General features: G+C 36.7%; 1 protein-coding gene across 2 annotated transcripts in view; it reads right to left on the reverse strand.

The window, feature by feature from the left end:
• The window catches only part of Rapgef5 (Rap guanine nucleotide exchange factor 5), a 228,356-nt gene that overhangs the window by 45,460 nt on the left and 166,913 nt on the right, over positions 1 to 15,983 (reverse strand). For both annotated transcript variants that reach the window (XM_077796732.1, XM_077796731.1), the window contains exon 12: positions 1,555 to 1,633. In XM_077796732.1, the coding sequence (XP_077652858.1) occupies positions 1,555 to 1,633 (79 nt within the window). The remainder of the gene's footprint in view (positions 1 to 1,554; positions 1,634 to 15,983) is intronic.

The raw sequence follows: 15,983 nt of genomic DNA on the forward strand, positions 1-15,983 counted from the left end.
TTTTATGAGTTTTGATAATCTATAAAAAGGTTACTAAGAATTTGAACTAAATTTTCTCAAAGACTCAAAACATTTTTATAGCCAAGGAAACTTTAAGACATTGTTTAGTAATATCCTCCAGAAACAAAATTATTAAATGATAATAAAAATATTAGGATCATAGTTAAAGGTAATAGTTTGAAGGCATCTAATTCACTATAAATGTATAATTTATATTACTTAATAGATAGCAATTGTTTTAGAAACATGTATTAAAATGTAAATGAGATTAATTCACAAATTTTTTCTAAATATGTCCAATGGAGAAATTTAAAACTTCATAATTATTGTTAAATTTAGTAGTAATGCTCCACTTGGAAAATATGGAATAAGTCTGTACATATTGAAACTTTCCAAATTAAAAACTAATTATGTTTTAGGATCAGAAATTTTGAATTATGAAGCAATTCTAGAAAGTGTCAAAATTCCTATACTTTTGCTTAGTCAGAGGACACAGTAAAGCACTAAAAAGTAATAACCATTTCTAACTTGTATATATTTTTAAGAAGACATTACTTTTATTATTTTGTACTTTGTAGAGTTTTAAAGTATTCTTTAAGGCAAGAAAATGTTGTAAAGTTTGGAGACACGTAATAATTAATTAATAGGAAAAAATATCAAGTGACCATTATCATTGGGTCTTAATAAAACTTTGGCATGTACAAAAAGTATACTATTTTCCTGATTTTTTGTTTTTAAGCAGGCTGGAGTAGAATCCCCACTTTGATTTAATGAAAACGTAAAGGTTTTTACTAAATGCTTAAAGTCTTTAATTAATTTAATTCTAAGAATAAAAAGTATTAATTAAATCTAATTAATTTATTAAAAACTTAAATGCTTTGGAAGCAGCTTCATTTATCATTTTGAAGCAAGAAGCTCTAGAGACTGAAGAAGTTATGTGACTTTGCCCTATGGCCTTCAGCTTCCCTGTGGCATCCCTTCTAGTTAGTGGGTAAAATTATAAGGCTATTAGCCTTCTAATCATTCTATCGTTCTAAGACAGCACACAGTGACAAAGCTGAGACAGTGACAGTTGATTCCAGGGGCAAGTTCCGACTTCCTTATAGGTGAATGATCTGTGTCCCCAGGGATACTTGCCTAGGAACACAACATCACACAAGTGCATTCGTTTTCCAAACAAGTGGTCTGACTCTGATGGACCAATTTCCCTCTAAGGCCACTTCCTGTGTGATACTTCCAGTCCACTCAATCTCTTGATTCCAAGGCCCATATTAGCTCCAGATTTCTAAGCAATGGTGAGAAGCAGATTTAAAGCAAACATAATATAAGCAGTATATTTTACTGAGATGGTAGAAAATAGCAGCTCTGCATTTTCATCTGTCCTTGTCAATTCTGTCTCATTCCATCTTTTACCTTGGACGTCATGACATTAATATTTAACATGTCCGCACTCTACCGTGAGGGTGAGTAAATTAAAAAAGGCAGTTAATTCCTAATGTGAGACATCTGTCTGAGAGGAAACCCATGCAGCATCCTGAAGTTAATGAAGGATATTGCCTTAACAGCGCCTGGCACAGGTCATCAGTTGTCATGAAGACGGTGTACGTGAGAAGGAAGTCATCGAGGAGAGTCTCTGCAAAAAAAAAAAAAAAAAAAACCAAATACGAGGTAAGCAAAGAGGCAACCAGAAGGGCAGCTGTGCATCCAGCCTCTTACAGTGTATGAGGCGGAAATCTGATAAATGAAGGCCACAAAACACATTATGTATTAAAGTTAGGATTTGAGAAATTCTTTACATAGAATGCCTCAAGCAGTGGGATATGTTTTCTTGCAAGGCTCTCTAAACATACAACTCTCACCTTCCCCCTCCCCAAAACATCAGTTATATTTGTGGGTAAAGATGTTTGGAAAAACCAATGCATAAATAATGTGTTAAAAAATAAATTTTGTAAGACTTCCAAAGTATATACTCCAGTCCTACAGGGAACAAAGCCTTCATGTTGTAATAAATTAAGGCTTTCCAAAGCCATTTATTTACATAGAGGGCATGAACAATGGATAATAAAACCCAGACGACACATATGAGGTTCAAGGCCACTCACTTTCATCTCTCAAATGTATCTATCTCAAGAAGTTGGGGGAAAGATGTGATTTTATTACTGTCATGAAGAGAGACTGAACTGAGTCCACCTAAAATTGGAGAGCAGGCACAGCATAGCATAGCACGCGGCTTCCTAATTCCTTTTTCTATTAAGAAAAAGAGGATCCATTTTTTAATCTCTTCTTTGCCTTGCCTATTCTTGAGATGTAATATGAAGCTGCTAAACAGGCAGACTCCATCCTCCAACACGATTTCCCAAATGATGAAAAAGATTATATGTAGAATGCAAAGTAGTGATTTTGACACAATGGCCCTGTCTAGGCTCTTTAACTTAGAATTCATTTTTTTATGTGATTTAACTTTCATTTTTACATTTTGGCCATCAAATTTTTAATTGCATAAAATAGTAGGAAGTTATACTGGTAATAAGATTTTATACTATGATGGACTGAATGTTTATGTCCCCTTATTCATAAATCAAAACCTCAGTCTATAATGTGGTAGTAGTAAGAAGCGGACCCTTTGGAAGGTAATTAGGATTAGATAAGGTTCTAAGGGTGAATCCCTCATGAATGGAATTAGTGTCCCTGTAGAGTCCTGACTTCCTGCCAGCACCTTGATCTTAAGCATTCCCAGCCTCCAAAGTTCATAAGAAATAAGCGACCAGTCCATGGTGTTTTGTTACAGCAGCCTGAGCTGAGTCATACACTCCATAATATTCATACGTGCCAGGATCTACACTTTGTAAATGTGTATGTATAAATAATCACCCAGTACAGAGATATACAAATATAAGTTGAACATTGAATAAAAAAAAATTCTGGAATTCTTAGGAACAACTAGTTGCATTTACTCTAAAAGTTAATCAAGGCCATATTTACAAATACAAAATTCACATATAAGAAGTTGTGGCTGGGCACAGTGGTGAATGCCTATAATCCCAGTTACTCAGGAAGCTGAGGCAGGACTGCAACTTTGAGGCCAGCTTCACCAATTTAGTGAGATCCCGTCTCAAAATAGAATTTTAAAAGAACTGGGGATGTAGCTTGATGGTAGAGTGCTTGCCCAAGATGTATGAGGCCCTGGGTTCAATCTCCAGTATCTTTAAAAAAAAAAAAAAAGAAGAAGAAGAAATTGTGGATGATGCCTGAATCAGCTATATCAGCTGCATGGGTTAATTTATTTCTATGGTTTGTTTGCTTACAGATAATTAAAGTAACTCTAATCCACATTAGTAGTAAATGGTTGCAAAGGATAATGCCAAAAATCAAACTTTTTTTTTAATTGCAAGATGATATTAATTAAAATGAACCAGAAGTACTAATGAAGAGTATGAGATCTTCACCAAAGATATTTATGATAAGTAACAGTATTTCTTATCAAAATAATAAATTTGACAAATGGCCACTAAAATAAACCTAAACTTGCAATGTTGCATCTCACTGCAACATGCTAGCAATCACTGGCCTAAAGCAAGTCTCCAGGCAGGTGTGCCTGGGCTTTGCAGTGGGAGGAGGGGACTAAATTAACCCTCTACAAGAAATCTGTGGTGGTGATCAGACAATGAACAGCCCCCATTTATAGAGGAGCTAGCAGGCCTCTGCTAGGGTCTCTGTGCACAAAACTTTAAAATATATGCACAGAAAGTCAGGAGAAGCTATATTCTAGATCTGCCCCAAACTAGTTAACCTAGTAGCACAAATTAATGACTGGTAATCATAATATAATAAAAATAACTATCCCCAATTTTTCATTAACTATTAACTTTATTATAGTTTTTTAAATAGTTGAAATTGAAATCAACCATTTACCTAGTGTCTGAAACCCTAGGATATTTTTGAAATACAACTTTAAAGCTATCATTTTGGGATGTTATTTAATAGTAATGCTCCCATAAATGGCAAAATTTTGCTGAGCTAAATGTGGTTGATTAAAATTCTCAACTCCTCTGGTCTGATTAGAAATGAAACCGAGTCTTTTTGCATGCAATGTTAGATATAGGCAGCAAGCACAACAGAATAGCCTAGAATCTATGTTGGGGACTTGAGTGTACTCTTATAGGTAGGAACTACCCATACACAGAAACCCCTGAGTGATGATAAGAATTTACGTTTGGCATTTAAAATGCTTCATGTGCCACATAGGTTCAGATTCTGGAATGTTTTTACACTTAGCTATATTTAATGAGGTTGGGACTATTCTCTAATCAAGATTTACTCCATTAGTAGCTAACAACCTTAATAATGAACTCAATGGTTATGAGAGTCTTGTTGGACAGTGGCAAACCCATCTGGCATTCTATTCAATTAATCAGTTTACATATCACAATATTTTGTTAAGGGCTTTGACCCTGAAGTGCTTATTTTCCCCCAAACTACTACCATATTTAATATCCAACAGCATTTACCTAATTATCTCTCTGCCATAGAAATATTAATTAAAATAAAAACAATGAGGCTACATAAACACATCTCCAGTTAACATTCTAATGAACAGAATGATTAAAAATCTTAATGAATAGAAGATTCCCTATATTCCTAATTCAAATCTTTTTCTTTCTAACTTCCATATTGTTCTGAAAAATTTCTATATATATAAAAAGAGGTTTGGTTTATTCTTTTTTCAGCTTTGGCATTTTTTCCTTGCTGAAGTAACTGAGTGATATGAACAAAAAAACTATAATCAAAATGATGCACTTCAAATAAAAGAGCGTTTTTATAATAGCCATGTTTCAAAAAAAGCTGTCCCAATGGTATTTAGAGATATTTTTAGAACCACAATGGCTATATGAATGATCCCCTGAAGAATATTAGCCCACAATAGCCATTTAGAAAGACTAGCAAATCCACTGGCATCCATATTAAAACACTATAATTATCTATTATATTACATAGAACTTAATTAATAGTAATTTAAGACTATGCAGAAAAGCACTTTTGTGCACATAAATGCATCTTTCATTTAAACAAATTCATAGCTGCCATATACAATAACACCCTGAATAAAGAGATGTATTCATTTTGATTTCTAACTCTCTGAATGCCTAGGTATTAATATACAAAAAAAAAACCCTTTTCTTTGAAATTCTTGACTCATCACTAATTTTTTATTTTGAGATAAGGCCTTACAATGTTGCCCAGGTTGCCCTTGAACTCAGAACTCATGATCTTCCTGCCTCAACCTCCCAAGTGGCTGGGATTCCAGGTGTGCACACCATGCCTGCTCTTTTTCACTACACTTTTGGGATCATCCTCCCCACTCCACCAAAAATGAAAGTTTTTTTGGGGTGCTGATGATTGCACCTAGGGCCTCATGCATGGTAACCCTGTATTCTACCACTGAGCTACACCTCTAGCCTCCTAAAAAGAATATTTCTCTAGTGGCTCTTTTAATTCTTACAGTATAAAAGTAACATCCAGATAATTGTCAAAATCAGAAGGTAACTATTAGTTTTAAGATCTATGGAACTTGAAATAAAATACATAAGTTTGCAATCAAAATAGGAATGGCTCTAAAATTTATACAATTGTCATACTGACATAAAACAGACCTTCTTCCTATCACTTACTATTATTTTACATTTTAAGGCCTAAGAAAGCTATTGCCTATTTTTATTTGATTCTACTTGAACATATTTTCTTCTATGTATCAATTAAAATATTTCCTATCCTTATTTCAAGTGTAGCAAGCACTAAAAATTCTCATTTTATTTCTGCAAAACACAAGCATCTCTAGAGCTTTCCTGAGTTGTGTCAAGGTAGAATAGGTAAGAGGTTTGGTACAGACCCTTTTGATAGGGTTCTGTTATGCAAATGTAATCAAATTACAGAAAGTGTTCTACATATTACCCAAAGGGTTAAGCTTAATGCTCTTTCTTTCTTTCTTTTTTTTTTTTTTTGGTAAAAAACAGCACAAAACAAAATCCTTGAAGTAGAAGAAATCATTAGGAGTGTAGGGTTACTTAGGAATAATTGTAGAAATCTACCTCCGTTATTTTTTCAGCACTCATAAGCAAAAATGCACTGTAATAATGAAACCACTCATCTGTTAAAGTGAATTACCAAGAAAGCAAATGAAGAGTTCTGACAGGCAACTGCCTGTGGTAGCTATTTAATCTAAGTATGGTAATGTGAACATTCAACATTTCTGTGCTAACTCAAATTCCCCTAAGTACTATTAGCAGTTTTGTTTCACCTGCACTTCTGCTGCAGATACGATGGAATATAAGCCACACTAAAATATGTCCTACATAAACCTTGATTTCAAGGAGCCAAGAAAAGCTTTGAACTTTCAAAAGGGCCCATTTCTGGCCCTGGAATGTTATAACTTACCATTATTTTTGAGTACTGCCAAAATGTACTATGTAATTTGATTAAGCACAAATAAAAAAAATTTTAATGTTCAGGCTTTGAGACATAAAGTGCTATGCTATTAAAGCTATGATTCTTTCCTGGTGTATCTTACATTTCTGAAAGTGATATTAATAATCTTAAATATAGCTGTTTACCATGGCTTTTAAATTCCTTCATTCCCTGCCTATTCTTTACAATTTCACCAGTTTTTCATACCCATTCTAAACCTAACAAAGTGTGACATCTAATTTTGTTTTTAGGTATTTGTTGCACAAGAAATGCTTATTTATTTAATGTGGTTTGCATATAAAATCTTAAAAGTTACCCCTTTAACCTAGTATAGATAGGGCTTGGGTGTGCTCTTCAAATAATCAAGTCTATTTTTATTTTAACTGAAAAATTTCGTTGTGGAATCTTTTGTGTTTTTCTCTGGGAAAGAAAGGTTGGAATACAACAGGTATTATGTTCTAAACTACGTTTAAATCCACACACTATATTTGAAAACTGTTTTTAAGAGGCACAAGACGCAAGGACCGCAGTGCCTTCCTATCTTCTCTAGGCTGTAGTATGCGGAGAAGAGACTGTGTTTGTAGATTGCCCTCACTTAAGAGAGGCCCTAAGAGCAACTTCTGTCCCAGCCCCAATTAGCTATTGTCAGCATAGAAGCACAATTAAAATCCATTTGTGGCTCACATGCAAGTCTTCTAAGATTGCTGGAAAGCCCAGAAAATGATATAAAAATGCAAAGGGGATTAGAGAGCTGAAATTCTACTGGGGTAGCCTGTGACATAATACACCTAACCTCTCTGGGCCTCAGTGAAGTAACCAGTGCAGTGGATGGCATCTTTGCATCTAGCAGAGCTGTAGTGAGGATTTAGGACAGTGTAACTTAAGCAACTAGCTGAGAACTTGGCCCACAGTAGGCCCTCCATCAATACTACCTGGCCTTTATTTTCATAAAATAAAATTATTTAGACTCTGTCCCAATTCTCCAATCAAGCAACAAAAGCTAAGTATAAAGAACTATGAACTTCTAAGAATTAGAGGAGAAAGTAGTAAAGTGTGAGCAAAGAAACAGATACAGGTGTGTCTGTGACTAATTCATAAAACTGTGCCCTGAAGACCTTGTTTAGCTTTTAAACATGTTTTTTTTTTCTTTTTTGGTATTTGGCAATATTTAAAGATCAGAAGATCTGGCAATACCAGGCGGGCCCCTCATATTCACAACCATGGTTTAGAGCCAATTTACCTGTCTATGTAGGGGACCTGTCCAGTTTATCACCATTATGCCCTGGCTGGCTTCACTCACTTGCTTTTAACTGTGTGGACATAAAACGTTTTAAGTCCTGGTTCTATAGAATAGTTGTGAAATGGTAATAGAGGAAACTTCATGGTAAAACAGAAAAGTAGGGTAGGGTCAATTCCTGGAGGGCCGTTGAGAGTTGGACTAAGAAACTTGGGGCTCCTTCCATAGAAAAGGAACTCAGTGGAAGTTTTCAAGATGGGGAGCAATGAGAAAGAAACAGATGGATCAAGACTACTGTATCGGGCTGGGGATGTGGCTCAAGCGGTAGCGCGCTCGCCTGGCATACGTGCGGCCTGGGTTCAATCCTCAGCACCACATACCAACAAAGATGTTGTGTCCGCCGAGAACTAAAAAATAAATATTAAAAATTCTCTCTCTCTCTCTCCTCTCTCACTCTCTCTTTAAAAAAAAAAAAGACTACTGTATCAGCAAAATCAGATAGCAAGAATAAAGAGAGGGAGTTGAATTCACCTTTACAAACTTGTTGAGCCTGGCTTCCCTAGTTACTTTAAGTGAAGCCATTGGGGAAAATATCAAAGATCTAAGGTTACCAAAAAAGGTTAGAGTTATGATTATGGAACCACTATATAAATAGGAAGACTGAGGCCGCCGTGGATTTTCAGATACTGGAAAGATAAGCAGTTGTCTAAGGGTTGAGCTGGGTAGGTATTCACTTTTGGGCAATGGTATGAAAAAGGTGAATTAAGGAAGAAGAAAGAGAAGAAAAGGGTAAGTAGAGAAACAGGAGACACAAATGTAATAGAAGCCGAGATAACCAGAGAACTGGAATGCAGACACTGCTGAGAGGAGTTTTCTCAGATGGAGCACTCAAAGGCCACTGGAGGTGTTGTGCAGATGTGATGCCCTTGGAGAGGTGCCCCTTAGTAAATGTTGGGGACATGCTCTAGTGAGATGTGAAAGAACTAAGAATAACCTACAGCTCTTAACACACTTAGCACACTTTCCCCCAAAGACTCTTGTTATAGTTGTACAGGGCTCACTGATGAGGAACAGCATTCACTCTCAAAAAAAATGAGCCAGGAGAAAGGAATTCTTCATGATCAATGCAAGTTACGTTTTATTTAACAGTATAGATCAGAGCATGGGAACTGTCATGGGTATGAGGCCTTCAATACCAATCCACCAACATCTACCAATAAAAACGAATATCTTTGTTCTAGGATCCACTCAGTCTAACATAACTGACTCTCTAAGCTGCTGGCTGTTCACATGATTAGCATCACATAATGCATGCTAAGGCACAAACTGTGTTCCTAAGTGCTTGTCGACTAAACAAGAGAAAGCTTCAGAAAACAGAAAAATTAATTTAAACATACCTTAAATTAGAAGCCTGGTTATTTCAAACAATTAATAGTCACTTTAATACTTAAATTATCTCAGGTCCAGGTGTGATGTTTTTACCTCCTAGGCACCAAGAAGAATCTGCATTACCAGCTTCTTTCCAAAACGTGAAATACATTGCAATTCTGAATGTTAATGTTTTGCTGGTCACTGTGAGTCACTAGCACTGAATTTTAGACAAAAACATTTTTCTGTTTTGTATCTGGTTAGAACAGAAGTTCTAGATCTATTGGAGAGATGTTATTTCCCTCAAAGTTTCGAAGTGGATGGCCAACTGCCTCTTTTACAGCTAAGAATTTGCTTTCAAGAAAATTTAATGTATTGTCCATATTTAAAAATATTCCAAGAACAAATATATAACCAATGAGGGGCAGCAGCTCTGCCCTGTGTTCTGAGTTCCAGAGCAGTCATTAGAATACTTTGGTTGCTTTCTTTCACAGACAGGTGAAAGGGAGATGGTGGTTTATGTTTGGTCAGCTACTATTTACTCAACTCCTACTAGTTCAGAGCTGAGTGCTGTGCTCTCTGCTGTGGATGATGTGAAGCTGTTTGCAGGCTTTTAGAATCTGGTTGGTGATAATCAAAGGACCACATTAGGCAGCCTACAAGCCCCAGGCTGATGAATATCCCACTGGTGTGAATGCTCATGCTTCCATACCCTGCCCACCACTACCAGCATACCCTTCAGTCCCAGAGACCCCAAATTTGCTTCAAACCACACCTATTCCTTACTGTGCACTTGAAAGGCAGTAGTGGCTTTACTGGGCATGAGGAAAAACAATGGGGGAACATGATGACAACCAATGCATTTGAAAATAACCCTAACTGTGCTCTCTTACTGAGCACATACTGTATGCTGGTACCAAGATCTTTACCTACATGATCTGAATTCTGCACACCTTGCCTAGGAGGCAGGTCTTATGTTCTCTTGAGATGATGACAGGAGGCTGAGATAAGCAAGGGGAATACTAACCTGAGGCTCCTCAGCAAGGCAGTGTTGGAAGGGGCCTAGGTCCCAAGGTTTGCTAAGTCCCATCTCTGCCTCTATTGCTCACTGTACTTGGCTCTCCTGCGGGTGTGGGTGCAAACAATCCATGCTAGTGGGAGTGGGGGAGAAATGTAGGAGCATCATGGAATCCCCAAATATGGAAGGTGGGGACAGCATAGTCACAGGAGCTTGGTCTTCTTATTAGCTATGGATAGTCAAAGATGCCTCTGTGTGAGGTTGGTTTCCCTATGTGCCAGTATGCTGGAGTTCCTTTGTAGGGACAAAGGTATTTTGTTATTTTCCACTGGCCATAGCCAGTAGATATAACTGAATAATCAATTTACTCTTCTAAAGGTAGACCTGACCATCACGCGGAAGGGTAAGACCACAAATTCATTAAACGTTTTAATGGCCAATTACACATGACACATATTTATACTTTTAAAAACTCGAAATGTTAAGGCAAAAACTTTTTTTTTAAATGAAAGACAAATCAAAAAATCTTCTAGATAAACTTCTCCATAGCATACATTATAGATACTGAAAATTATTCATCACAATTACATTTTGCTCACTCTTTCATAGATTAAAAGGAAAAAAACTTCCCTGTCAAAGCCTCAGTGGTCTCTCAGCTCAGGTATGGTCCATGCCTAACAGCTCAACACCTGGGCAAACAGACCATTAAATGTATCAGCTGCCACTGATCAAGATTATTATTTTTAGCTAAAATATTTTTAGCATCCTTAGGCTAAAGGCATTCACGCAAACTCCTTTGTTCTAAAAGGTACTAATAGGTCCTTTTGTTTTATTTTATTTTTTGGTGCTGGGGATAGAACTCAGAGCCTCCTGCATGCTAGGCACATGCTCCACCAGGGAGCTACAACCCGGGCCCCATTTTTTTTAAAAATACATTTAATTCCCAAAACTACAAACCTCCTTAGGCTTTTCTCTTACTATCGAAATCTCATGATTAATCATGATACATTACAGATATGTAATGAGCACACAAATTCCTGAAATATCACCAAGAATAATCTAAACACAACATAATAAAAAGAAAAAAAAAAGTGATTTTCTACTTTCTTATTTTTTTGGTACCTGGGATTGAACTCACGGGCACTCGACCACAGAGCTACATCCCCAGCCTTGTTTTGAATTTTATTTAGAGACAGGGTGTCACTGAGTTGCTTAGTGCCTCACTTTTGCCTAGGTTGGCTTTGAACTTGCAATTTTCCTGCCTCAGCCTCCCAAGCTGCTGGGACTACAGATGTGTGCCACCGTGTCTGGCTTATTTTCTATTTTCAACACATCAATTGTCCTACATTTTAGTTCTGACACTAACTACCTGGAGTTAGTACAGACTCTACAGGTTAGGTCCTTAGTTCTATGAGACTGCACTTCTCTTCAAACACCAGGCACGGGCACCAGGTTGTCACCTGTACTTCTGATCAACTAGCTATAAATTGGGAGCTTTCATAAAACCTTCCTCTGGTCTGATCATTTACTATAGCGGCTCACAAAACTCAGGTGCACATTCCCTGGTTCATTATAAAAGGCAGCAGTACAAAGGAGACAGATTTAAAAAGTCAGATGAAGACCTGCATAAGGTGAGCTCTGAAAGGGCCCCTTGTATAGAAGCTTCTGTCACTGTGGAATTGGGGTGTACTACCCTCCTGGCACATAGATGTGTTCACCAACCTAGAAGCTCTCCCCCAACTCTGCGGTTCAGTATTCTTATAGAGGTTTCATTATGTAGGAAAGATGGATTAAGTCATGGTCCATTGGTAACTAAGTTAGTCTCCTAACCTGTTCCCCTCCCTGGAGGTGGTGGGGTGTGTTAACCAGTCCACTCTTCCAGTGATAGCCTTGGGCTTTGTGGTGACCAGTCCCCATCCTGAAGCTATGGGGGGGGGGGCCTGATCACCAGTTGTTAGTATACAAAAAGATACTCTTATCACTCTGTACATCCAAGGATCTTAGAAGCTCTTGTGTTAGAAACCAGGGACTGAGATTAAACATTAAAATAAAAGTTGCTCCTATCATTTCTCTCTCTCAGGAAATCACATGGTTTTTAGAGCTGTGTGCTAGGGGGCAGAGACCAATATGTATTTCTTACTATATTACAATAGTATTATACAGAATTATACACTATAAGCTACTCCTAGAATACATTTTATTTGTGTCTTTGTTTAAAAAAGAAATTCCAAGGCAAAATATACTAAGCGTTCCTTGGGATATGTTTAATTTCTTTTATGAAAAATATTTCTAGCTGGGCATGATAGCACATTCCTACAATTCCCGAGACTCAGGAGGTTGAGACTGGAGGATTGCAAGTTCAAGGCCAGCCTCAGAGACTTTAACAAGTAGCTCAGTGGTAAAGTACCCCTGGGTTTAATTTGCACCAAAAAAAAAAAATATATATATATATATATATATGTATGTATATACGTTATATATACATCTATGTTTTATATACATATATGTTTTATATACATATGTTTTATATATGTTTATATATGTATGTTTTATATGTTTATATATAAAAAAATTCTAAGGATTTTGTAGTGAAAGATGTAGAATTCTCAAACATGAATTCAATGGCCCAAATCAGAAGGGAGGAGGTACTTTAGAGTTAAATAAATCTAGTATTCTAATATATAACAAGATTATTCTAAATTTTTCTTCTTTAGTACTGGGAACTGAACCCAGAGGAAGTCTACCAATGAGCTACATCCCCAGCTCTTTTTTATTTTGAGATGGGTCTCACTAAATTGTTCGCGCTGGTCTTTAACCTGCAATCCTCCTGCCTCAGCCTCCTGAGTTGCTTGGATTACTGGAATGTCACCTTGCCCAAAATATTGAGTTGGTCAAGTGAATATAAGAGTTTATCCAAACCACTCTGTAGGCTTTTTAAATGCTTTAAATCACAATGCTTATGTTTCTTTGAAGAAAAAATATATAATTATGGTTTCAGGTCTACAGTGTCAAAAAAAAAAACCCACTAAGGACAACTTCCATTATAAAATTACGTGCTATTTTCCATTTCTCTAAGAATCTGGGCATTTTGCTTCCTATATATTTGAAGTAAAAAGCAGTGCATTTTCCAACTTCACTTGCAGCTAGATGTGATCACAAGACTAAGTTTTGGCTCATAGGATAAAAGCAGAAGCCAGTGCGATGGAAAGGTATGTTCATGCTTTTCACATTGGGTTGCCTGGACCAGCATGCTATTAGCCATCTGAGCCTGTTGGATGAAGGCCTGACTCTAGGGACATTAGAGACAAAAGCTGAAAGGAATCTTAGTACTGGCTAATATCAGGGTGTCTGATCAGCTTTGGACTGCATTTTTCTATGACTATTTTTAAATGAGAGAAAAATACATTTACATCATGTTTAAACCACCCTTAATTTTTCTACAATCTGCATCATGCCTAATCACAAATAATACATTTACACTGGACATTTTCAAAGGTTCAAGCATGTGATCAGTAATAAATCTGCTTTTCAAGTTTCTCCATTATCAAAAGTAGGAAAATAACATGTAAGCAGCAATAGGTATTGTGGATTTATCCTGATCTCAATACTATGGATTTCTAGAATCTGCTAAAAACACATGTGCCTCAAATGTTTTTGTTTTGAAAGAACAACCTCCCTCTTCAGGAGACTGTCAAATGGTGTAGAATGTCTTAATTCTGAGATAGGCATGCTATGTCAATCAACTCTGGCACAATTCGAGCTGACCCAAATTGTCTACAAGTGTCATTAGTGGTTATTAAAAATGGCTTGCAATGTCTCCAAATTCAGATCAAATTGAATCAAGACCTCAGAAGTCACATTTTGTATGGCCCACTCTTGAAAGAAAATCCAAAATTAGGATGGGTGCTGATTTGAACCCAAGACCCTGTCCATGTTAAATTCATGCTCTGCGACGGAGCTACCCCTCTAGTTTTTTATTTTCCATAACAAAACACATGATGTAATACTAGATTTGAGAAATCTATAAATCTGCAACACAAAATCAAAATAAATGATACCAAGCAAGACCAGAAGAAAATGTGGGGCAAGGGAAACCAAAGTTGCCCTAAATACTGTGTGAATCCTTCTTCATAATGAACACATTTAAAGCAGACTGGAAGGGATATAAGATAAAGCATGCATATACCCATATGCCTAAAACTATGATTACTTTTAGACTGAGAATTTAAATACAAGTATCCAGCCAGGTATGCAATGGGCAATTTCAACTTATAATATTTGCACTAAGTGGAGCTCATTTGAATGATTTAAAAGAGGATTCACAAATATACTTAAGTGCTGAATAGAGATAAGACTACCAAGTCTGGAGCAGAAAAGGGAATTGCTCTGAAAATTATTTTCTGTCAACATTTAGATTATGGTAAGATTGGGATTTCTGGGGTTTAGTTTTCCATGCTATCTGTTCACCCATATGCAACAATTATGACTAATTGTGTTTATTTCTGAGATGCAGGGGAAGCACTGCCAGCCCAGTGGCAGCCTTAAGCTCAGGAAAAAGTTGCAAACATAATAAAAAGAATGGTTTCAATTGTACATTGAGAAAGCCTCAAGGGCAAAAAATAAGAATAATGGGAAATGGGAGAGGACAGTTATGGTGAGAGAGACTGCAAAGAGAAACGAGGAAAAGCTCAATTCTGGGTAAAGGCAAAAATTCTCCCCCACAAAGAATATTCCTTTTATGTACTAGCTTGTCTGTAGCATTGCAACCTTTAAATGAAGCAAAATTTGATTGAAGCATGCTGTGAGAGGTTAACATGCAGTGATTATAATTCAACAAAATACTAACAGCTAACATTCCTTCTGCACACTTGCAAGATGATCTGAAGTATACACAGTTACGCAAACATTGTTTTAAATATCCATTTTCTGATAGGATGCTAACTTTTAATTGAGGAAGATGTCACGGCATTTTAAAATTCAGAAGGACATCTGAAATACTCACTTTAAATGCATCAGTTGTCTGGAGAGATGACACAAGATCTCTGAGACACAGAGAAAGAGATGGAGAGAGTGAGTTTTCTCAACCTCTGACTTACCCAAGCAATTTCAAGATTTTTCTTCCCCCCAGTGTGGGGATCCAAGCCAGGCTGCACCCACTGTCGGCAAGTGCTCTACACGTGAGCTACATCCCCATCCCTTCAGTAATTTCAGCTGCTGGGGCTAGAGGGAAACTATCATTTTGCTAAAACTATTTATTAGTTCTCAAACTCACTACTGACACAGCATCTTGTCTTCATGAATGTCTCCTTTCAATTTCTGTTGCTCCTTTCAATGTACTCCTTCAGAAAGGCCTGACTTGAAAGGTGCTTCTGGAAATACAGCAGGGCACTGACAAAATAACATGTGTTTCTACTAAAATCCAATATTAAGTATGCCAAATGACGTGAAACTTACAGACAAAATATGGTTTAAAAATTTGAGAACAGAATTTTCCTTTTAAAAGAATGAAATCCCTGGCTACCACTAAACTGAAAAACTATGCTGTAAGAATTATTTTTTCTAAAGAATTTCAGATAGAAAATTGATGAGTTAGACAGAGGATTTGTGTTACAATAGCAACCTTTAATCAGCTGCTATGCCTGTAATCCTAGTGGCTCTGAAGGCTGAGGCAGGAGGATTGCAAGTTTGAGGCCAGCCTCAGCAACTTAGCAATAACCTGTTTCAAAAAATAAAAAGGAATCCAGATGTAGCTCATTGGTAAAACACCCCTGAATTCAATTCCTGGTATCAAAAAAAAATGTTGTTTTTTTTTTAAAAGCAACCTTCATTTTATGTCAAGGAGACTCTGTAGACGTAAGCCAATGTCTTATTTATATAACACTAAAACTGAGGACTACT

This window comes from Urocitellus parryii, chromosome 3 (assembly GCF_045843805.1).
Source record: "Urocitellus parryii isolate mUroPar1 chromosome 3, mUroPar1.hap1, whole genome shotgun sequence".
In the NCBI taxonomy this organism is placed as follows: domain Eukaryota; kingdom Metazoa; phylum Chordata; class Mammalia; order Rodentia; family Sciuridae; genus Urocitellus; species Urocitellus parryii.